Below are 23,175 nucleotides of genomic sequence, written 5' to 3'. Positions count from 1 at the left end.
GCGATTTTTATCCCCTCTAGTGTTGAAGGGCTTCTCCTCAAGTGTTTGAGGGACTCTCTTATGGTAAAAATATCGCATTTGCACCAAGACGAACTCATTACCGATAACATGTATCATCCTAGGTTGCCATGCCGTGGTGTAATCCCTATGCATCTCTTTGTCAGACATCGCATAAGTTCTTCAGTCCTTGTCACCTTCATCTACAGTGTTTTCAATAAAACCGATGTAAATTCATTACATTAATGTGCACATGATGCTTTTGAGATAACTTAAATGAAATCGAAATACGGAATATAAATGTACCTTTGGTATTGGTCATTTGCATCAAAGCACAATCTTGGATGGATCGGCTCCTAAACCTTCCTTACGTTGTTGTACCACCTTGCTAGTAGTATGTGTTTTGCGTCATCGTTTCTGTGATATCTATGGCATCCATGGCCAAACCTACAACCAGCGGACCAAGTGAGTTTCCTAGGCAAGATTACCGCCACCAAATACACCATGACTCAAACAGTATATACGCGCTCTCTCAAAATGCACTTGCCTGATTGCTGCAAATTTCTACTGTAGGCCATCTCCATTCCAATAGACGATATTCCAAACAAGAACCTTCTCAAGCACAAAAACAAATTTCTACTGCAGGCCATCTCCATTCCAATAGACGATATTCCAAACAAGAAGCTTCTCAAGCACTTTTTGTGCTTGAGAAGCCTACCACATTTGGCATACAAATCGAAAAAGTGCTTGAGAAGCCTACCACATTTGGCATACAAATCGACCAAGGCAGTGCCAAGCACGACATCTTTTTCAAGAGCTTCTGACTAACAATATAATTGTGAATTTTTGTGCCCATATCAGCACCTTGCATAGATTCATATACCTTCTAGATGCATGCATAGGTGATTGCATATGGAGAGAGGTCCTCGCTTTGCGTCTGTCGAAAACAGACTAGAGCTTTCTGGCCCTGTCCCTGTGGGGAAAATCTTGCAAGTAGTGCTTTCCAAGAGTCCACACTCTAGACAGGAAGCTCCTCAAGCACTTTTTGTGCTCTCTGAAGTGCACCACATTTAGCAAACATGTCGACCAAGGCATTTCCAAGCACGACATCTTTTTTCAACAGCCCCCAACTAACAATATTAGTGTGAATTTTTATACCCATATCAGCATCTTGTGTAGAGCCACATGCCTTCAAGATGCACGCGTATGTGATTGCATCTTGAGAGAGGCCGTCACTTTGCACGAATCTCGCAATCAATGCACTCCGAGAGACAACAATCTAGACAGGAAGATCCTCAAGCACGTTTTGTGCTTTTTGAAGTGCACCACATTTGGCATACATATCAACCAAGGCATTGCCAAGCACAACATTTTTTTGCAACAGCCCCTAACTAACAATATTAGAGTGAATTTTTAAGCCCATAATAGCATCTTGCGTAGAGCCACATGCGTGAATTTTTATACCCATCCATATCAGCATCTTGCGCAGAGCCACATGCCTTCAAGATGCATGCATATGTGTTTGCATATGGAAAGAGGTCCTTGCTTTGCATCCGCTGATATCAGCCTAGAGCTTTCTGGCCCTGCGCGTATTCCCTAATCAATGCACTCCAAGAGACGACATTCCGGACAAGAAGCTCCTCAAGCACGTTTTGTGCCTTTTGAAGTGCACCACATTTGGCATACATATCAACCACAACATTCCCAAGCACGACATTCTTTTGCAACAACCCCTACTAACAATATCAACGTGAATTTTCAAGCCCACATCAGCATCTTGCGTAGAGCTACATGCCTTCAAGATGCACACATATGTGATTGCATATGGAAAGAGGTCCTTGCTTTGCATCCGCTGAAATCAGCCTAGAGCTTTCTGGCCCTACGCCGCGTATCCCCTAATCAATGCACTCCAAGAGACTACATTCCGGACAAGAAGCTCCTCAAGCACGTTTTGTGCTTTTTGAAGTGCACCACATTTGGCATACATATCAACCACAGCATTCCCAAGCACGACATCCTTTTGCAACAACCCCTAACTAACAATATCATAGTGAATTTTCAAGCCCACATCAGCATCTTGCGTAGAGCTACATGCCTTCAAGATGCACACATAGCTAATTGCTTCTCATTTGCTGAAAACAACGCAGAGCATAGGTAATTGCTTCTCATTTGCGCAGAGCTACATGCCTTCAAGATGCACACATAGGTAATTGCTTCTCATTTTCAAGCCCACATCAGCATCTTGCGTAGAGCTACATGCCTTCAAGATGCACGCATAGGTAATTGCTTCTCATTTGCTGAAAACAACGCAGAGCTTCGTGGCCACGATCAAGGAATTCGAAGAGATGGCAAGAAGCCCCTCAAGCACTTGTTGTGCTTTATGTAGTACACCACATAGAAGCCCCTCAAGCACTTGTTGTGCTTTATGTAGTACACCACATTTGGCATACATGTCAACAAAGGCTGTGCTAAGTACGACATCTCTTTTCAACAGCATCTGAATTTTTGTGCCCATGTCAGCATCTTGCATAGAGGCACATGCCTGCAAGATGCACGCATAGATACATGCCTGCAAGATGCGAGTGTAGGAGATTGTGTCTAGGAAGAGGTTCTCGCTTCGCATTTGCAGAAAACAATGCAACGCTTCCTGGCCAAGGTAGCACTCTCTCTCTCTCTCTCTCTCTCTCTCTCTCTCTCTCTCTCTCTCGGCTAAGTATAGCTTTGACTCACTTTGCGCACCAAAATTAACTTCCTCAAATCAACGGATGCCAAGTCGCATGCCTCCTCTTGCTCCGTTCCAGAAATTGGTATTAGATAATCAAGGTTAAAAAATGCATCACTAAAAACAAGTGAAGTCTTTGTACATCTGGCTAGAATCTTTGAGAAAACCCTTGCCAAAAAGATAATACAAAATTAAAGAGATGAAGTTTGTTTGGCCTAAGAAACTTTGTTTTGTACTTTGTTGACAAATAAAAACTTCCCAAGACTTGGAGATTACTAGGAAATCACTTATCCAAGATACTTGAGGAACTCATTTATCCAAAATACTTGATAAAATGGGAAACAACTCAATTGCTATTCTGATACACATTTGAAAACTTATGTATGAGACAATATATAAGACCATAAATCACATAAAGGTTGTGGATTGTATACTGAGTACCTTGTTCTTGTACAAACACCATTCATTCCAAAGCCTTTCATGTTAGAGATGTTCCTTTGGAACATATAAACAGGACACATCAATCAAATTCTCCAAAAAGCAACGTAATTTCCTCACAACCACCCCATAAAAGGACATACAAGATTGTCGTAATTGACAAGTACAAGGTTTTCCAAAATTCCACAAGTTTACTTGAAGCAAGAGGCTAGCAAAAAATGTCCAAAACAAGACTCCATACAATACACAAGGGCAGTCTAAGATTAAAGTATAGAAAGCATGTCAACGGGTGCTAGCTCAGTTGGTAGAGTCATAGCCTATGTGCTTAAGGTCTTGGGTTCAATCCCCCCTTGGTGATCTGAAGACAAGTTCTAAGTCCTTAGGGACTGCTCCCATATGCGGGTGTGTGTGTGTGTGTGCGATGGGATGCCTCTCTCCCTACCTGTGAGGCCGTTGTACATAGGGTGTGTGCATGTGTTTCAAAGTTCTTGTACTCTCTATTAAAAAAAAAAGAGTATAGAAAGCGTGAGAGGGCCATAACAAAATTGAATGAATATCCTTGCTATATACACAGTATAGTATAAAAGGGTAGAGACCAAACTGCATGGATATCCCTACTTGGATATTAACCACGTCTTAGCTTTAGCATGTAAATGAGGAGTGTTTCAGAAGGCTTGCATACGCCTTACTAATCAAGTCTCTTTCTACTTAGATAAAATAATATGGTAACTTTATTACTCTAGAGAGTGTGAATATGCATCTTTACATACACTCCTACTGAGTAACTAGCCCTCATCATAAGAAATAACTTTTAGCATCACCACATTTTTGCGCATATCCCTTATCCACTACCTTATTACGAGAGCCTTCCCGTTTACAGATACATTTTTTGGCATAAACATAGCCTTGTGCATCCCCCTTGTTTTATTTCACTCTCAACAAGCTTAGCCTCTGGTCTATTATTGGAAATAGATTCTTGTGCTTTTTGCTGACATACCGCCTCTGCTTCCTTCTTTAAAACACATTCTGGATCTTGTGCATGTGTCTTACAATCCTCAATTATTTTGTTGCTTTCACTGCACGCAGCTTCTGACTCCTCTTGCTCAAGAAGTTTATTCTCTGTTCTTAATGCTTTCTCTTTCTTGATAATTATCAACACAGCCTTCCGGTAGATATCCTTGTACATATTATCTACAAACAAGGCATTTTGATCTGCATAGAACACAAGAAGTTTTGGACAGCTTCTCACAATAATTCTCACATTATGACTTACCTCAACATCATGAGCTTCTGCTCGGGAGGCACCGCATACCTAGCTAGGTACGATTGGGGGCAGGGGGACCGCCTGCTCATGATGTTATGCATTATATAATGCATATGAAAACACTGAAAAAGTCTCCCTTTTCCTACACAAGAAAATTTCTAAATCTTCTTGTGGAATGCCGTAGCAGCTTCGGAAATGCCGCATAGTGAGGTGCAATCGGTTTCAATTGACGGGCAGAAGAGTTTCGCATTACCATTGTACGGCGCGGCGCAGAATAGAAAATCATTGTAAGCCTGTGTAAAACTCAGTACTTTCTCTTGCTTGGCCCATGCCAGAAACTCTGCCAAGGGCTTGGTGTTCACGGGCGATAATAGGGCCTTGCTTCTCTCTGCCTTCCTCGCCTTCTTTCCCATGATCACGTGAGCGAGGAGCAGCACGAGTTTTAAAAATAGCAGCGAAAAGCAGAGCAATTGCAATATAAGCAAAAAGTTTTGGTGTTCATTTAGAGGTATTTTGGAACGACTAGAAGTTTTTTGCAAAAATCTAGAGGTATTTTGACAAAAAAAAATACACTGAAACTGTCTAGAATGTGTGGGTTTTTCCACCTTCAAAAGTCATTTTTAAAGGTAATCTCTAGAATTTGAAAGTCGGATTACACTAAATCTAGGTTTTTTTCGAGCATTGCAAACAAATCAGAGGAGAGAACATGAACTTGCATTTTTAGACCTGCAGACAACCCTCGTCTTGACCATTGCATCGTGTAGATAGCAAATATATGCACTACTCGTAACTAAGTCACAAAAATATTGTGTTGATGCTATTAAAAATGTTCATAAGTGGATACAAAGCATATGCACAACAATGACATATATGCAAAGCTACAAAATCTTGAACCTCTAGGCAAACGAAATTACCTATGCTTATACCTTGAAGGCCTTTGGCGTCATGCAAGACGTTGTATGTGATGCTTGCCTAATTTACATGTATGTCAAACATGGTATCCTCACAAAAACACAAGGAGGTTCATGTTCTAGTATGTTTTCTCTTGGAGTGCATTGATTTATGTCCAACATGACCAGAAGCTTGGGGTGCTTGGCAATGTTGCAGCCATCATGTATGTCACAAGTAGTACACTTACAAGGGCATGTGTGGTGCATTAAGCAAAGCACAATAAGTGCTTAAAGACCTTCACTTGTGAGATGTGGTTTCTTGAAGAACTTCTTGTGTTGAAGCAGGTTCTCTTTAGGCATTTTGACGGCATGGGGAATGGAGTGATTGCAAGACTTCGTTTTGACAAATGGTATTAAACTACGGTGGGCATCTCACATGGTGTGCATAGAAGTGCAGAGGAATTGAAATGGTGAAGATCTACGTTTTACACTTCCACAAATCCTTTTGTTTTCCTTGTGTTAGTGATTTCTTTTAGCTTGAATGATGGTTCCTTTTACCTTTCCCTAAAGAGAGGGAATGGGAGAGGGCGATAGAGATGTGGAGAGAGAGAGAGAGAGAGAGAGACCCGATGGGTCCTAACCAACCCTCTCGAGGGTCCCCGCATACCGTTGCTAATATGGTATTTGCTTTAGATTGTATAAATGGGTTGTACACACATGCAATACCTCGAGTGGAGATTCTATTGACTTGAATGGTGAATGTAGCCACAGTAACTCCTCAAGACGAGGCACCTCCGGGGCTCATTTGATGCACCTTTGGATCCTTTTCAATGTGGGATAACGAATGGCCACCAAGGGGTAGATCTAGGGCTGAATTGCGCTCTCGATGTGAGAGGAATGAAGGGCTGAAAATGCAGATCTCGATGAATTAGATGTTGATGATGGACAACAATGGGAGCACTCGATGCGGCGAGGGAATGGCCGAGGAGAGACTCAATGGGCTGCATAAGTACCGGCCCGCATCTGAGAGGGCTAGCATTAGCAGATCTTGTGCGTCTCCGATGAGGGAGTGGCTAAAAACTAAAAACTGAAAACACTAAGCCTAATCTGCTGGTTGAAGCAAGTGCTGGCTATTTTGGCCTAAAATGCTCACTCATCTGTTGCAAAAAATGTTATGGCTAATGTTGAGCAAAATGCTAGAGAGTTGTGCACTATTGCAATCTGATCCAAACAATGGGTTAAGTGCTCCATTTATAGACAAGGTTTTGGACTTATAAATCAATTAAGGTTGAGGTAGGGCAAAACCTCTGTCAAATTCCTTGAAAATAAATCATAAAAATGATTTATTAATAGGTTTGATTGGAGGTCCGATTGATGTAGGGAATGGCTCATTGTATTCTTCTAACCTAAAACTACATGTACATCATGCCAGATGTCCGTAGTGTAATAGCATCTGTCAAAATGTGTGTAAAAACCATTTATGCAAGAGGGTTCCAAAATTGGCAAACCTAATCTAATGGACTCATCTAGACATGCAGGTCCTACGAACAGGCTCATAAAATTGTCGGTACTGATCCTCCGAGGACTCCAATCTAGAAATAGGAAAAATTTGACTCTAGAAGTCAATGAAGCATATCCACGTGGCACACAGAGTCATGTGCAAGTGACATCCCCTCCTACTTAAGGTGAGGTATGGGTACCGAGCTGCATGGCCTCCTTGTATGAGGCTAGCAAATCTAAATAGTCGATGAAAAGTTTTTCGTCCACCCAAGAAGCTTTATGTGTCCCTCAATCCTTGAACTTCAGGAAGTATTGATTTGCTTGCTTTTTTATTATGTGCTTGAATCAATGCAGAAGGATTTGTTTCGGCTTCCTCAATAATCACCGGTCGCTCCTCGTCGGTCTAGAATGCTCCTTGGAGGTTCACGCGAAAACAATTTAAGCCAAGAAACATGGGAAACATTATGCATTGTCCAAGAAAGTGGCAAATGTAGTTGCATGGAAACATCATTTACCTTTCTGATGATTGAAAACAGACCATATGTATGAAATGCGAGTTAAGGACACCTCTCACCAACTTGCTTGAGGCATTGCTTCATGATCCTTAAAAACAGCCAGTCACCCTCCTTGAATGAGACATCCTTTCGATGCTTATTAGTATGCCTAGAATCGGACTCTTGCCTTGCTAAGCATGCCGGAGCTTAAGACTCTCGAGGACCTCCACATACATTGACTAATACAATTAGCATTATTAAATTTGGAAATGAACATAGTCAATATAGATTGAAAAGGTCGGTCAAACACCACATCATATGGAGTACGACCAATTGCACTAGAGAATGAATCATTGATGACAGCCTGAACTAACGATAAATATTGTTCACACTAAGATTGTTTACAAGAAAATACGCTTTGAGAACATGAAATGCCACATGGTTGTAAATTTCAGTTTGCCCATCAGACTGTGGATGAAATGCTGACGAAAAGTTTAACTTAGTGCCAAACTTTTCAAACAACGCACACCAAAAATGGAATGTGACTTTTGGTATTACGATCCGACACAATTGACTTGGGTAGACCACACTATGGATACCAATGCTTTATGAACAACGGTACAACATCTTGTGCAATAACATTGGCCTTGCAAGGGATTAACATGCAAAATTTGCTAAATATATCAACATTAGTAGACATTGCATGTCCATGTAAATGTGAAAGGAGGTAAATTAGTTACAAAATCCATATGTCACATGGTTGTAAACAGTACAACATCTTGTGCAATAACATTGGCCTTGCAAGGGATTAACATGCAAAATTTGCTAAATGTATCAACAATAGTTAGACATTGCCTATTCCATGCAAATGTGAAAGGAGGTAAATTAGTTACAAAATCCATACTTATGTCATCAAATGGTATGCAATGGCATGAGTAGCCCCTTGTTGCTTACCATTAGGAACTTTAACTTTTTGACATACAACACACTTAGTAACATAGTTGTATACATCCTTACGTATCTTTGGCCAATAGAAAACTGGTTCAACTTTTTTCAATGTAGCATTGATACCTCTATGACCACTCGTTAATGCATCATGTGTGTCATGCAAAAATCGGTGCTTTATGAGAAAATAGCATATACAAATGGTTTGTAAAGAAAATCCACCTCTTACGAATGACATAATTACACTACCTTGTGCATTGAGTGCTTGTAATCAATGCTTTTCAAATTCAAAAACCATGTAATAATCTTTTAGATCATCAAAACCGACACCTTGATTGGAGAGAAAAAATGAGTTTCCAATGAGAGAATTTGATCTTTTCTACTCAATGCAATAGCAACATGGTTAGCTTTGCCAGGGACATAATCATACCCCAAAAAAATGAGACCATCATGCTTGTCTATCACTCCAATGTGCAGTAGGCATAGAGTGAAGCCATCTAGGGCTTGATGATCTATGTGAACAACAAACTCGCGTCCATAAATGAAATGCTTCTAATGTTTTAATGCATGAATGACAAAGAGAAGTTCCTTATCATAGACAGAATAATTTTTCTCAACACTATTTAGTCTACGATAGAAAAATATCACTAGATGATTGCTTTGTTATAACACTGCGTCAATGGCAATGTTACTAGCGTCAATCCAAACCTCAAAGGCTCATCCCAAGAGACAAGAACGAATCATGGTGCCTCAGTGATTGCTACTTTGAGCGCTTCAAAAGCACTCTTAGCGACATCAATCATGACTACGTAGTTACCATGAGTCTTGACACCTTTCAACAAATTAGACAATGGTGTGGCAATATGTGCTTGATGTGAGAATTGTATGCTTAACACAAACCCAAAAATGAGAGAGCATCATATGCTGTCTCAAGCATAGGCCAGTCCCTTATCTCACTCACCTTAGCGGGATAAAGTCGAAGGCTGTCAGGAGAGATCATGTAAGCCCAAATAGCACATGATGATTAGAAAAAAATTTGAATTCTTTGCTGCAATATAAACATCCAATCGGGCCAAAATTATCTCTATATCTATAACATGTTGCTTCCAATAGGTGAAGAAAATGAGAATGTCAAATAAATACAAACTTACCGACCAAGTCAATGAAGATACTCATCAACAAACAATTAAACATACCCAGTGTACCTGTCAGACCAAACGACATAACAATAAACTCGTAATGCTCGTGTTTGGTTCTAAAAGCGGTCTTATATATGTCTCGCTTTGTGATTCTTACCTGGTGGTAGCCACTCTTCAGATTGACTTTCGAAAACACGATAGTCCCATTGAGACGCTCCAAAATGTATACGATGCAAAGCATAGGAAAATTGTTCTTGACCGTCATCTTATTGAGGGCCCTCTAATCCACACACACATAACAACAATGAGCCATATTTCTTAGAGAACAAAAATAATTATAGCATCAAAAGGACTTACATTGGGACGTATATAACTCCTATCCAACAACTCACCTATTTGGCACTCTAGCTCCTCTTCATTAGCCTTGTTCAAATGATATGAAAACTTACTTGAGTTCCATCCACTAGGTCAATGACACGATCCTCAGGTCACTTGAGAGGGAGTGTAGAGGGAAGATCATCTTGGAGAATCAAGTGCTCAAACTTTTCAAACAACTCACCATATCTCTCAAGAATACCCAAGTTCCGTGATGTGGGGTTAGCATAGATAACCGCCGCTTGAGCTCTTCGACGTAGCTCTCTTTCTTACTGAACGTGAGAGATGAGGAAGAGGGAGGGAATGCCGCTCTTTCCTTGAATGAAGATGGGTTGCGACATGTTGTCATTGATGAGAAGCGCAAACTTCTTCCAAACGACAATGGGCTTAACATGCGAAACCAGTTCTTGCCCAAAATGATATCACATTCTGCAAGTTTAAAGACTCAAAAACAATGATTAACTTGATTTTTTTTAATGACCCATTTGACATCATCATTCTTGAGCGATTGAAGCATCCATGCCTTCAGAGAACCCTTGCACTGAGAGGGTGGGAATAGGAGAAGTTTGAAGACGTACATGTTGTTGTGCAGTAACACGTGCATAATGTGAAACTAAAATAGCTACCTCACTCTTAATTTTTTTGCTATGAGGGACTAAATTCTACAATGTATATAGTGTCATACAGTGTGAGAACGGTTGCCACATTTGTAGTCGTATACATACCTTGCCAGGCAGGCGAGGCCTTGGACGTGGCACTATGATGTGTTTGATCACATTAAAATATGCCCAATTTTGTTTAGAAATGTACATATGTGAAGTGCATGGAGATGGCACATTCGTTTTGCCTAGAAAGTTCACTTTGGGCGATCTTGTCTAAAAATAGCAGGTTTTGTGTGCAGCTACAAACAATGCATCTAAAGTGATTACCAAGTGGAAAAATCAGGTTTAGGATGTAATTTGAGCCAAAAAGGATTTTCTATGAAGTTAGGGATTTTTTCCAACTCGTTTGGGCTTTTTTCATGCAAATAAATACATTTTTGGGCTAAAAATGATCATAAAATGGTATTAAAAAAACCCCAAAATGGCCAAGAATAGCACAAACTTCCACATCAACAATGGTGGATGTGACTACCAAGAAGGGGAGAGATTTTTTGAAGAATAAATGAGCTCATTAAGCCTCTCTGTGAAAGGATACACAGGCTACCTCTATGGTGTGCTAGTGCAATCCCACACTATTCCTACCATGTATTCGAGTGTGGGGGTGATCCAATTAGGGTTTTCTCTCCTCAAAAAGGTGTGTGTAGTACTTGTCTATTGAAGGGATGAAGCTTCCATAAAATGGCCTCAATGAAGAATTGAAGAAGGAAGAAAAGGTTTTTGATAGAGCAAACATGCATTGCACTTATGCAATTGGGAGCAAGGCTACAACAAATCATCACACAGACAAGAGTTTTGAGTTGATCTTGTTTCTTTTTTAGAGTGAAGCTTTCATGGCTGGATTTTTGTTCATTTTAAGTGTATCTTTTTTAATCTTCTGCGATTCGCTTGATTTCATTGTTGTGCGAACTCTCATTGTCAGAGGCCCGCCGGCGCTTTCCTAGCCACACTACACATTTCTTGACAATGTTTCACAAGAGATTCACTTATGACATTAGAACTTCACTTATGACATTAGAACTTCCAAAATCAAACAACACAATGATCATTTGACCATTAACATGTCCATTACATTTTATGAGTTCATTCTCTTCGAAAGCTCCCTCCAACTTCTTGCTCAACCACACTCATAGCATTCACTTGAGGAGGGGAGTCACAAGTTGACGCAATAGAGGTTTTCTTTTTAGATTCTTTCTTAGGACACTCTTTTTGCATAAATGGAATGTACACATGCAATACCTCAAGTGGAAACTCTAACGGCTCTAATGGTGAATGTAGCCCCACGGAAACAAGCTCACAAGATGTTGTCGTGCGATTGCATGTCTAAATGGGGAAAATTAAGTGAGACATAATTTTGTTGTCCTCACTAGTCGATGGGAAATACCCGCTAATCCCCTTGATTGAGATGCTTAAATGTGTAATGCAATGTCGGGAAAAGTTTTGGTTGTGGTCAAAAAATGTGTAAGAAGGTGGTCAATCAGAGGAAGGCAAAGTGGGTAAGCCAAATTTTCTTTGAAGATTTTGCCAAGTATTCTAACAATAATTCCACATGGGAGGGTGCTAAGGAAGAGGGAAGGGTATAAGAGTGGAGTGGGGAGCTCCTCTCCAACAACTTGAAGAGAGGAACTCTCTCTTTGGGGCTCGTGGTTCTTTGGCTTAGTCTCCTTAGGTGCATGTGCAGCTTGCCATCGTTGCCCATGGCACTTGGCTGCTAGTGTGTGCATGCTTTGTTGCATGTCTATGTGGGGTTGTTTCACATGGTGGGCAGCTTTGTGGCCGACGGCCCTCGCCTATCAAGGAGCTATTTTTATATAAAAGAGGGAGAGGAAGATGAGGGTAGTCATGACGCTATGATTGCCTCATCAAAAATATGTTTTTTAATGCTAAAATTAGGGGGAGGCGCGCCTCGGCACTATTTGACATGGTTTATTGAATAAAGTGCAAGCAATGGGATCTATGATGTTGAAGTGAAGCACAATTCCCACGAAGCTCGTATACCGTCCGATTTGTCCTTGTTTACTTTTTTTGTCCATGTTTAATATTTTGGTCCGTGTTTACTTCTCCCCTTGTCAGAGTTCATTTTATCAGAGAGTGGTTTCCCCTTGAGGACAAACAATCCCACGCAAGCGCATGGTCAAAGCATCGGGCTGCCAAACGTGAGCCCCTGGGTTTGAGTCTCCGATGGAGGGGGTCGAGGGTCAATGGGCTGACTTTTTCCCCAACCGTCTATCCTCCTCAAGATTCGCACAGTGAGCTCACAGCCCTTGATCCCACTGCCATGGGATCATTAAGACCCCGTGTTAGATAGTGTTGTTGGCAGGCGAGCTCAATGCTTTGTGGAGGGGGGGGAGGGAGGGATGGAGCCAAAGCTCAATCTCACGCTTTGGATAAGACACAATCATGAAGGCATCTCGATGTGATCGTGATAGAGCTTAAGGAAAAAGCTCATGGGAAGAGGCAGAACCATTCTTAAAAACTCTCTCGCTCTCGCTCCCCCTCTCTTATCGAGGACGGGCTCATGAAGGATGAAGAAAAATGAAGGTCGTGAACAAGGTAAGATCAGGCATCATCTCTCGCTCTCTTTTTGTGCATGAGTACACAAAAATGGATAAGATCAACAGCTTGCATCAGAGTACTAGGAAACACATGTGTGCAACAAGAATCATATAAAGATAACAAGAGGTGCTTGTGTAGACACAGGAGTGGCATTGCAAAACCTACAGTGCCATTATGTGAGGGGGTGCACCCCCAATATCTAAGGCCACCAACCTTGCTAATTTTCTCTTACTGGGAAACATCTCCTATCATTTTTAATGATTCAAAGGCCAAACGCATGAGAAACCCTTTCTCTTAGTCTTTTGTCATGTAATACTAATGCATCTTCTGTCATCCTATCCCTAATGAGAGACACAGGGTCTGTATGATTAAACTTAGAAGCATCCTCAAATACATGTGCATTTTTCATGGACCAGATGAACCACAAAAACCAAACTCGTATGAGTAGATTGAAAACTCCAAGGCATCTGCACGATCTTGATGAGTATAAACTTTGCAGAATGTCAACTAAAATTTTGTGAGTTGTAACCCCCATGCTTCTGATCACATATTGATTGACCTTTTCCACCATTCAGCTACAAGTTTACAATGCCAAAAAACATGTATGACCGACTCATCTTTCTTGCATACATTGCATATATTTCCCATTAGTGAACCCCTTCTTAGACAAGTTAAGAGCAATAGGAAGCACTCCAGTACAGACTCTCCACAAAAATAACTTGAATTTAAATTGTTTGGGAATAGACCAAACGTCAGATGGACAAGTGTTTGTGTGTGTGATCAAGAGCAAAGCAAATGAACATGTATTGAATATCAAGCAGAAGATCAATTTGATCCTTGTATTAACTTGTCGAGGACACTTTGTATCCTGCTCCCCCCATAGGTCTTGAGTTGATTTTCAAGTAGCTTCTAACATGTAGATCAAAACTCTCCTAAAGGACTCTCCTCCCTCCGTGGGGCACCAAAAGATGTGAAAGATCTAGGGATGGCCTCTGTAACACCTCCTATCTCCACAATCGAAGAGGATCAAGAAAATATCTCTCCCAAAAGGATATGGGTTGGTATCTCCTCACAAATCGAAGTACTCTTCGCACAAATCATGTACCTACCCTCGGCTAGCTTCCACTATGATGAATTGCACCCAAGGAAGCCAAGCGATAACTAAAATTAAATAAAAATTTGATTAGAAAAGGTGGACAACTCTACACTTTTGATGATAACAACCACGGGCGTTGTACAATCTCAAACGCCTTTACATGCCCTAGTAGAGACTCCGTTTACGCTCTCATATATACACGTCACGTGATAAAAGACCACTCGAATCAAGCCCTATTCAAAGCCACACCAACTTTAGAAAAGAAAAAGTAAAAAAAAAGTGATGGAAAATTGGGGGAAAACCCCTCCCATTCATAGGCAAACCATAGGGCTTCAATTGTCAAACCCTAGTCAGAAACAAGAGCATAGAAGAGAGTTCTAGATTATGTAGCTTCCATCACCAAACCAACATGAAGAGGGGTGAAATTGCAGAGCTAAAGGCCCATGTTCATGGCCCTCTTGATGAGACACACCCTCTAATCAAGATCGTAGGCCCTCGTAGACACATGGGCACTTCTACTCCCAAAAACTTACACTGCTCCGCAAGCTGCACCTGTGGTGTCGCTCCTTCACCAAAAACTCAAGCTCACTCACGACCAAAAGATGACTAGAAGCTTACAATTTCACAAGCACTTAGTGACTTTTATAAATGTGTCCACTTGTATGTATGCACTTGTATCCCTTTAAATAATTTCTGACCCTAGTAGCCCATTTTTGGTACGGAAAGAATACGTCTTTTTGTGAAAATCGTGAAAAACAAACAGTCAAACTTGGTCTAAGCTGGTCAAACTTTGCCAAATTGTAGTCATGAACTCGTCTAGTCATGAGAAGACAATTTGTCAACTTGCTTTTCATTAAAATGCATCTAGAAAACACAAAATAAAGATGATATTTCTACCATACACTCGTCTTTTGGTCCTAACATGATAAATGTCAGTGTGACTTCAAGAATCACTCATCTACAACCGTGAGATCGTAGATCATGTATCCTCCCACACTCGGAAGAATTCAAGGTGTCCTCACCTCGACATGAAATCAAGATCAAGGTAAGCATGTCAAAGCATATCTTCACATTCCCTAGTAAGATCTTTAAGAAGATAAGCTGATTTAAGTAAGATCGTAGTGTGCTTTATCTTGTTATAATTTTTTTATGGTACGTGAGTAAAATGGCAGTGGCCTTCTTAGACATCCTTGTGAATAACCGCTCAGGAAGAACATTTAGATCATCATCGTCGGGTTTTTTATTTGCTTAGGAAGCGTAGTTCATATGCACAATTTATTTGCTTAGGACCAACTAAAGAGTCAAAAGTCGTGAGTTTACTTGGCAAGTAGCACAACAAATTAGTCTTGATAAGCTTAAGACAGCTTTAGCAATTGCTCCTATTTTGCACATTGTCAATCCCACGAAACCTTAGTAGAGACTCCGTATGCGCTCTCATATATACACACACATGATAAAAGACCACTCGAATCAAGCCCTATTCAAAGCCACACCAACTTTAGAAAAGAAAAAATCAAAGAAAACCCCTCCCATTCATAGGCAAACCGTAGGGCTTCAATTGTCAAACCCTAGTCACAAACAAGAGCATAGAAGAGAGTTCTAGATTATGTAGCTTCCATCACCAAACCAACATGAAGATGGGTGAAACTGCAGAGCTGAAGGCCCATGTTTATGGCCCTCTTGATGAGACATGTTTATGGCCCTCTTGATGAGACACACACCCTCTAATCAAGATCATAGGCCCTCGTAGACACATGGGCACTTCTACTCCCAAAGACTTGCCCTTCTGCGCAAGTTTCATCTGTGTCGCTCCTTCACCAGACACTCAAGCCCACTCACGACCAAAAGATGAAGAAGTTGAAGTTTCTTAAAATTTCACAAGTGCTTTGTCACTTTTATAAAATGTGTCCACTTGTATGCACAAAAACAACAAAACTATGTATGTTGCACAAATACCACCCATGCATTAAAAAAACCTAACATACACCGCTTATCATATACACTTTGTACATTCATGTTTAATGTACGTGTGTGACTTTTCAAAAGCATAAAAGAACATCAAACACCTCACAGATCACCTTCTTACAACATCACATGAAGTCTGCAAACCTGTAAAATCTATTTTTTCACAGTAAGTTCATTTTTTATCCCTTTAAATAATTTCTGACCCTAGTAACCCATTGTTGGTGATGCTGAATACGGAATGAATACGTCTTTTTGTGAAAACTTGGTCAAAATTGATCAAACTTTGCCAAATTGTAGTCATGAACCCGTCTAGTCATCAGAAGACCATCTGTGAACTTGCTTTCCATTAAAATGCATCTAATTGCACAAAATAATGTGAGCTTGTTTTCCATTAAAATGCATCTAAAATACACAAAATAAAGATGATATTTCTATCATACACTTGTCTTTTGGTCCTAACATGATAAATGTTAGTGTGACTCAAGAATCACTCATCTACAACCATAAGATCAGAGATCTTATATCCTCCCACACTCGAAAGAATTCAAGGTGTCCTCACCTCGACATAAAATCAACGTAAGCATGTCGAAGTATATCTTCACGCTCCCAAGTAAGATCTTTAAGAAGATAAGCTGATTTAACTGAGATCGTACTGTGCTTTATCTTGTTATAATTGTTTTATGGGCACAATCCTACAATCTACATGAGTAAATTTGCAATGGCCTTCTTAGACGTCCTTGTGAATAACCTCTCGGGAATAACATTTAGATCATCGTCGTTAAGTTTTTGATTTGCTTAGCAAGCGTAGTTCATATGCACAATTTATTTGCTTAGGACCAACTAAAGAGTCAAAAGTACTGAGTTTACTTGGCAAGTAGCACAACAAAGTAGTCTTGATAAGCTTAAGACAACTTTAGCAATTGCTCCTATTTTCCTCAATGTCAATCCCGCGAAACCTTTTGCTATGGACACGGATGCCAACAATTATGCTATTGGTTTGATGCGACTTCAAGATAAGTCTGATTGCCTTTGGAAATAAGAAATTAAATGGTGTTCAACAAAATTACTCTAATCGAATGCCATTATATTCATGCCCTTCATCGTTGGCAGCATTACTTGTATGGTGCAGAGTTTGACATAAAACTCGTATTGACTTTACTGACACCCCCTTAACATATTAGCACCAGCTACACACACACACACACAGATACACAAGATACTATGCTCTCAACCTTCTGCAGGTTAAAGAGAATGCAGGTGGATGAAGATAACATGGTAGATGAAACCTGGCAGTAGGTGACTTAAGAGAGGAAGGTAAATCTCGCAAGGATTGGGCACTGAGAGAGAAGCAGGCAAGGCATAAAATACTTATAACTCCTCAACTGGACATGGGTATGCATTAGCCTTGCAATCTGTAAACTCTTTCGTTCTTTGAAGCTCAAGAGTGTCCAGTCCAACGATGATACTTCTCTAGTTAATGTGCCACAAATCATCTAGCCTAAGTGCAATTGCACAGGAATAAACATGCTGAAAAGGCTAAACAATTTCAGAGACTTCCGTTTTGAGTAGGGTTGTGGCAAGGAGCGTAATTTAAGCTGTTGTGCAAAAGCTTACGCCTAACAGCATATTTAGCCATCAACAAATCTTCACATCTTCTAGCTGTTTGATTTCATGGACAAAAACTAGACAAGTCTAGTACATGCTGAGGTTTAACCATAGTTGAAATGTGTTAAGACGTGATCTGCACAGGATAGTAGAAAATCAGACACAGTTTTACTGCAAGACCAAACACAAGCCCAACTTCCAGATACTTGACCCTTTTGAAGTCTTGAAATGAAAACTCACTACAACTCACTACAACTTCAGCACACGGAAAGATAATAAAGCACATCTACCACGTTCAAACTTCAAAGCACCATCTCAATTTGGCAGAGAAAGAGCCCCTCTTACAATTCCGTGAGGAGTGTTCAAAGAGCTTGCATATAGAAACCCAAGCAAAAACAGTTTTGAGCATTCCCAACAGCTGAGAGGAAAAAAAAAATAGAGAGAGAGAGATTGACAATACAGATGAATAAGTAGTACCCACTTCAATATATTCATAGCTGTGAGAAAAATGGAAAAAGAGAGTTGATGATAAGCACCAACAACATCAACTGATCTCCTTCCAATCGAGCAAACCACAGCCCATCGGTAACTCACTAAGCACAAACAATGGCACCACGGTAAGCATAGACTACACTTGTTTCTTTTACATGGGCTGGCTAGGCTGGCAACCTTCAGACCAACACTCTCCTCCGCAGTGACGCCCATCCAGGCTGAAGGCGGCTGAAGTGATAATAGGGTATATAAAACAATGAGCTTTAGGCTTGAGCCAAACATTCGTCCCCTGCCATAGACTCAAGAAGGTCGAGGCAGCTAGGTTGTGATAAGAAGACGGCATACACAAAGAATGAAACTACTTCCACAACTTGACAATCTTATCGTGGCTTGCAGAAGCAACCATGCCTGTGACTGGTGACTGAGCAAGGGCCGCAATCAAACCCTCATGAGCAGGTATCGTCATACTAGTCTTTTCTTGCATACACCATAGTTCGAGAGACTGAACGCACAGAAAAGTGAAACCACTTGGAACCATAGTCTTGAAGGAAGTGGAAGTTCATAAACTACATTAACAGCAGAGCCAAAAGGTCGCAAAATGATACCTGATAGCAACCAATAACAAGAATCTGTGGGTATGTTGGATGGAATACACAAGAGTGGAACTTGTTGCCGTTGCAGCTCAGTTCATGTAAACATTCCCCATCAGAACCAGGTCCAAGGGCCCACACACGGACGGAATCTTCGCTGACAGAAGCAACATAGTCACCCGTGGCATCCCAACAAACGGAGTGGACAGGCTTTGTGTGCCTCTGCAATATCCACACAACATTAATGGATTCACCGAAGGAAAACGAGACAAATGCCAAAACCTTTAGCGACATAACGATGGCACTGTGGAATATACAATCATTTCCTAATGTCAGTAATCTGCAAAGCTATTCATCAAGCAGAACAGCACAAAATTGAGAAATATATTGACCTTCAATTTGTACTACTGTAGAACAATCCAACTTACCTGCAAGGAATGCACAAGTGTCTCTGACTCCACATCAAAAATATCTACCACATTCTCTGTAGCAGCAGCTAATAGCTTTCCTAACCTTGGCTGGAATCTAACTTGGCTCATTCCTCCCTATCGCATGAAAAAGCAATGAGCTACTATTCAAACCCACCAATTGACTTGAAGGATAGCTTAAGCCAGAAATGACCAACCTGGAACGTTCTTGTACAGACACCCTGGTTGACACTCCAATACCGGATCTCATTCTCTCCATCACAAGAACAGAGAAGATCCTCATTGTTGGGGTGGAAATCAAGGGACATCACTGTGCCTCTATGGCCTGAAAAACTTCTCAAAGAATAGCTTGTCTGTATCAAAACAGAAATATTTTAGCCGTGAAAGAAGAGGGTGAGAGAATCCTCCAACAAAAACATTAATTTACTTTTTCAACATGCACTCACATTATCTGCATCCCAAACCCGAACAGTTTTGTCAAAGGATGATGTGGCAAGCCGCGTAGAATTAGGACTAAAACGGACATCTGTAATCAAAAAGTTATGCTCTTCTAGAGTGCTTTTTAGTTTTAGTGTGTCCATATTCCACAGAACTGCCTGAAGCACAACCAAGAAGGTCGTTAAAACCCCATCGAATATGCCAACAGAACCAACATAACAATCTATACTGCTTACACCAACATATGTGAATCGCACCTTTTTATCATGCCCAGCACTTGCAAGCAACTTGCCATCAGATGAGAAATGGCATGATACTACTTTGCTATTGCTAGCCTGAAACCGAAAAAACTCTGAGAAGGTGAAGCCTGCTTGACAAAAGGAAAAATAAACAAGTAAATAATTAAATATAGTCAGGTTTTATTAAATTAACACAACCTAAAAATGGGCATTAAAAAGACGCAAATAGGTATAGACCTTTGCTCACATCCATACTCTGCCCTGTGGGACTCCTTTTACTGCAATTAAACATTGGCTCTCTTTGGTCTGCCTCATCATGGGATAGAAAAGATTCCACGTTGTCATCTAAAGACCCATCTTCCCCAAAACGATCCAAGTCAGCCTACACATAGACATAAATCTGCTTAGTGTTGTAACTCTGGGGAGAAAACGAGAGCCAGATGGCAATGCTTACCAATTGATTAGACGATCCTCCAAGTGGTCCGGCACCATCTGAACCATAAATCATCAGCTGCTTTGAAGTTCCACCACTATGTTGCATTGCGCTAGCCATGGACATGACGTCACCTGGTGTATGGGTAGAAGGGGTAGACGGAGCTGAATTTGGACCGGCAGTATTTCCAGTTCCCGTGCTGTTTGCTGGACCTGAAGATGATGCTGGCTGCTTCCTTTTCCTGCCAGTTTGCCCTTTCGAAGCAGTCTGTTTTAGGAAAGATAAGCCTCTCAGTATCACAAAACTTCTTGAATTACAGCAAACAACTCAAAAACAGGTGAGACTATCTTTAAACTTCTAGAACTGCTTTCCCCGAACCTAATGAATAATCCTTCACGTCTGCTAGAAGAAAACATCTACTCTAGTGCTACCCCTCGTATTCCTTGCAATACCTGATCGCCCGTTCTGAAATTATTGGCAAGACCACCATCCATGCCATTGCCAACAGTGACAAGCCTATCCTGTTGTTGCTGCGGTGTGGCAGCTGCTTGTTGCTGGGATGTTTGTGCCGACTGGGGAGGCTGCCCTTGACTGCCACTTGATAGCTGCAGTTGCTGTTGCTGTTGCGGTTGTTGCTGCTGTTGCTGCTGCTGCTGCTGCTGATGTTGATGTTGATGTAGTTGTAGTTGTTGTTGTTGTGGTTGTTGGTGTTGTTGTTGTTGTTGTTGTTGTTGTTGTTGGTGATATTGAACAATCTTCACCTGAAAAAATGAGCACCACAAAAAAGCCTTCAACAAACAAGCACTCTTCAGAAAAATCTACAAAGTATGGAAATAAAACCCAGAGATTGACTGTGCTCTCTCTCTACGAGACCACACCTGGACCTTCTCAGCTTCAGAACTAGAAGCAAGCCAGCTAATAACTAATCACATAAACACCAGAACGGGTTGCGCAAGGGAATTAGCAGGGGATTGGGAACAGCACTACATTGGCACATCGCCATGCAATGAAAACTGAAAGGGCAGTATTGGTTTTCACCACTATAAACACTAATCATCTGGCATCTGCAGGACCGCTATATAGCTGGCATATAGCCAAGATTAATCCAAGGTAAACCCTATACTCACCTTGAAAGGAAAGTGCACGTAGATGACTCACGGTAGTCATCTACGAAAGAACATAAACATACTCTTCATCATGCATAGGGTTGACTAAATCCTAAGACATCCCCACCGAAGTCATCAAAAACAAATGCCCCTCTCCCACACATGCACACACACAAGAAGAAATAAATACGAAGGCCTAAGTTCCGGTCATGGCCCAAAGTGTTACCAGTCATCAACCTGATATCCTCTATGTACTTTCTATTACTGTTCAGAGTCATCAATTTATTGCCTTCAGAGGGTATAGGATGGGCTCAGGAGTCAGCGCTATGCCAATCCTAACTCCTCTTAGAAACATAGCCATTAGACCCCACTCCAAAATTATAAGATAAGATTCCACAACTTTCAATGGACTTTCTCCCAAAGAAATAAATCCGGATCTCCCCTCCTCGGGATAACGAAGCCACAAATATTGCCCTTCATGCTGGAAGGCCAGGTAAAATAAATCCATCCGGGAATCTCCAACCAATCTCACAATGCTGCACATCCCGACTCCTCCACTCCTCCAAGGGTTCCCCTCAATGATGAGAGGTTGAAGATAAATAAGAGTAGAAGACACTGAAGTTGAAGAAGAGCGTCCACAACCTCTGCACACCCGAATCGGCCCTCTAGAGAAAATGCATGTTCTCTCAATCAAGCTGCGTACCGCACCGAATCAGCCTACTCCCTGCAGTAAGAGGTGGTCAAGAAGCAAGGGGCCAGGGCTCCAATACCATGCCAGAATAGGCAGGTTGCTCCAAGTTCATTCCATAATGTCAGCCCCCAAAAAGTAAAATACCATGCCAGAATAGGCAGGTTGCTCCAAGTTTCTTTTGGTTCTTCCTTTTTATAGCTCTATTTGCTGCTCTTTCGATAATGTCAGTCCCCAAAAAACCGTTGCCGGTCACAAAGTGATGACGTTTTTCTCATTTTTGCCACTTTTTACCATTGTTTAGCCCACCTGTGATGTCATTTGGTGCCTCTTGGTGGACCCAAGTCTAGGATATTTTTGTCACCTAAGACACGGTTTCATTGTTTACCCTATTTTTTGCATCGTAAGGTTTTTAGGGGAGGTCGTTAGTCGGGTATCTTTTTTGGGTCCTTATATAAAGGAGGGGTGCCCACCTTTGTATCATCTTACTCTCTCTCTCTCTCTCTCTCTCTCTCTCTCTCTCTCTCGTAGATTGGTTATGCCATTTCCCTCTTGAATAACAGGTCTTGAGTTCAACTCTCCTCATCGGCTAGATCTTTGAGGTCTCTGAGGATAGTTTCCTACGACGTTAAAACTCTCTTCTTCTTCTCGGGTGTGTGTGTGGGTGTGGGTGTGGGTGTGTGTGTGTGTGTGTGTGTGTGCGTGTGCTAATAAAAAGAGGAAAATGGTATAACCTTTCTATCACCCAGTTGTGGTAGATTGGTTATGCCATTTCCCTCTTGAATAACAAGTCTTGAGTTCAACCCTCCTCGTCGGCTAGATCTTTAAGGTCTCTTCGGATAGTTTCCTATGACGTTAAAACTCTCTTCTTCTTCCTCTTCTCTCTCTTAGTGTTTTGTTTTTCTCTACCGTTTTTGTTCCGAATCGTCCTCCCTCTCTCTGTGCCTTTGCATTTTTGCAAGTTCTGTGCCTTCCGTTCCTTCTCCCGCCCTAGGCGGCCTCTCCTCTTGGGCGTCTTTGTCGATCGAGGAGATCACTGTCACAAAATAGTGATGTGGCAAGACATAAGGGGATTAGGGTATTTAATCCCTAATCCTTACCAACTTTGAAGGACCC

The 23,175-nt window shown here is 41.2% G+C and overlaps 1 protein-coding gene across 2 annotated transcripts in view; it reads right to left on the bottom strand.

Moving 5' to 3' along the window:
• Positions 1–18,108: 18,108 nt before the first annotated feature.
• LOC147427828 (transcriptional corepressor LEUNIG-like) overlaps positions 18,109–23,175 on the bottom strand; it is a 41,022-nt gene continuing 35,955 nt past the window's right edge. For both annotated transcript variants that reach the window (XM_086496612.1, XM_086496613.1), the window contains exons 11-19: positions 20,718–21,026; positions 20,287–20,532; positions 20,070–20,214; positions 19,851–19,960; positions 19,602–19,751; positions 19,353–19,508; positions 19,156–19,272; positions 18,743–18,949; positions 18,109–18,639 (exon numbers count right to left, since the gene is read on the bottom strand). In XM_086496612.1, the coding sequence (XP_086352738.1) occupies positions 18,496–18,639; positions 18,743–18,949; positions 19,156–19,272; positions 19,353–19,508; positions 19,602–19,751; positions 19,851–19,960; positions 20,070–20,214; positions 20,287–20,532; positions 20,718–21,026 (1,584 nt within the window). In that variant the 3' untranslated portion in view covers positions 18,109–18,495. The remainder of the gene's footprint in view (positions 18,640–18,742; positions 18,950–19,155; positions 19,273–19,352; positions 19,509–19,601; positions 19,752–19,850; positions 19,961–20,069; positions 20,215–20,286; positions 20,533–20,717; positions 21,027–23,175) is intronic.

Source organism: Adiantum capillus-veneris, chromosome 23 (genome assembly GCF_014529385.1).
Source record: "Adiantum capillus-veneris isolate H3 chromosome 23, ASM1452938v2, whole genome shotgun sequence".
In the NCBI taxonomy this organism is placed as follows: Eukaryota; Viridiplantae; Streptophyta; class Polypodiopsida; order Polypodiales; family Pteridaceae; genus Adiantum; species Adiantum capillus-veneris.
Note: the sequence above shows the minus strand (reverse complement) of the source record. Positions and strands in the feature narration are given on the sequence as shown.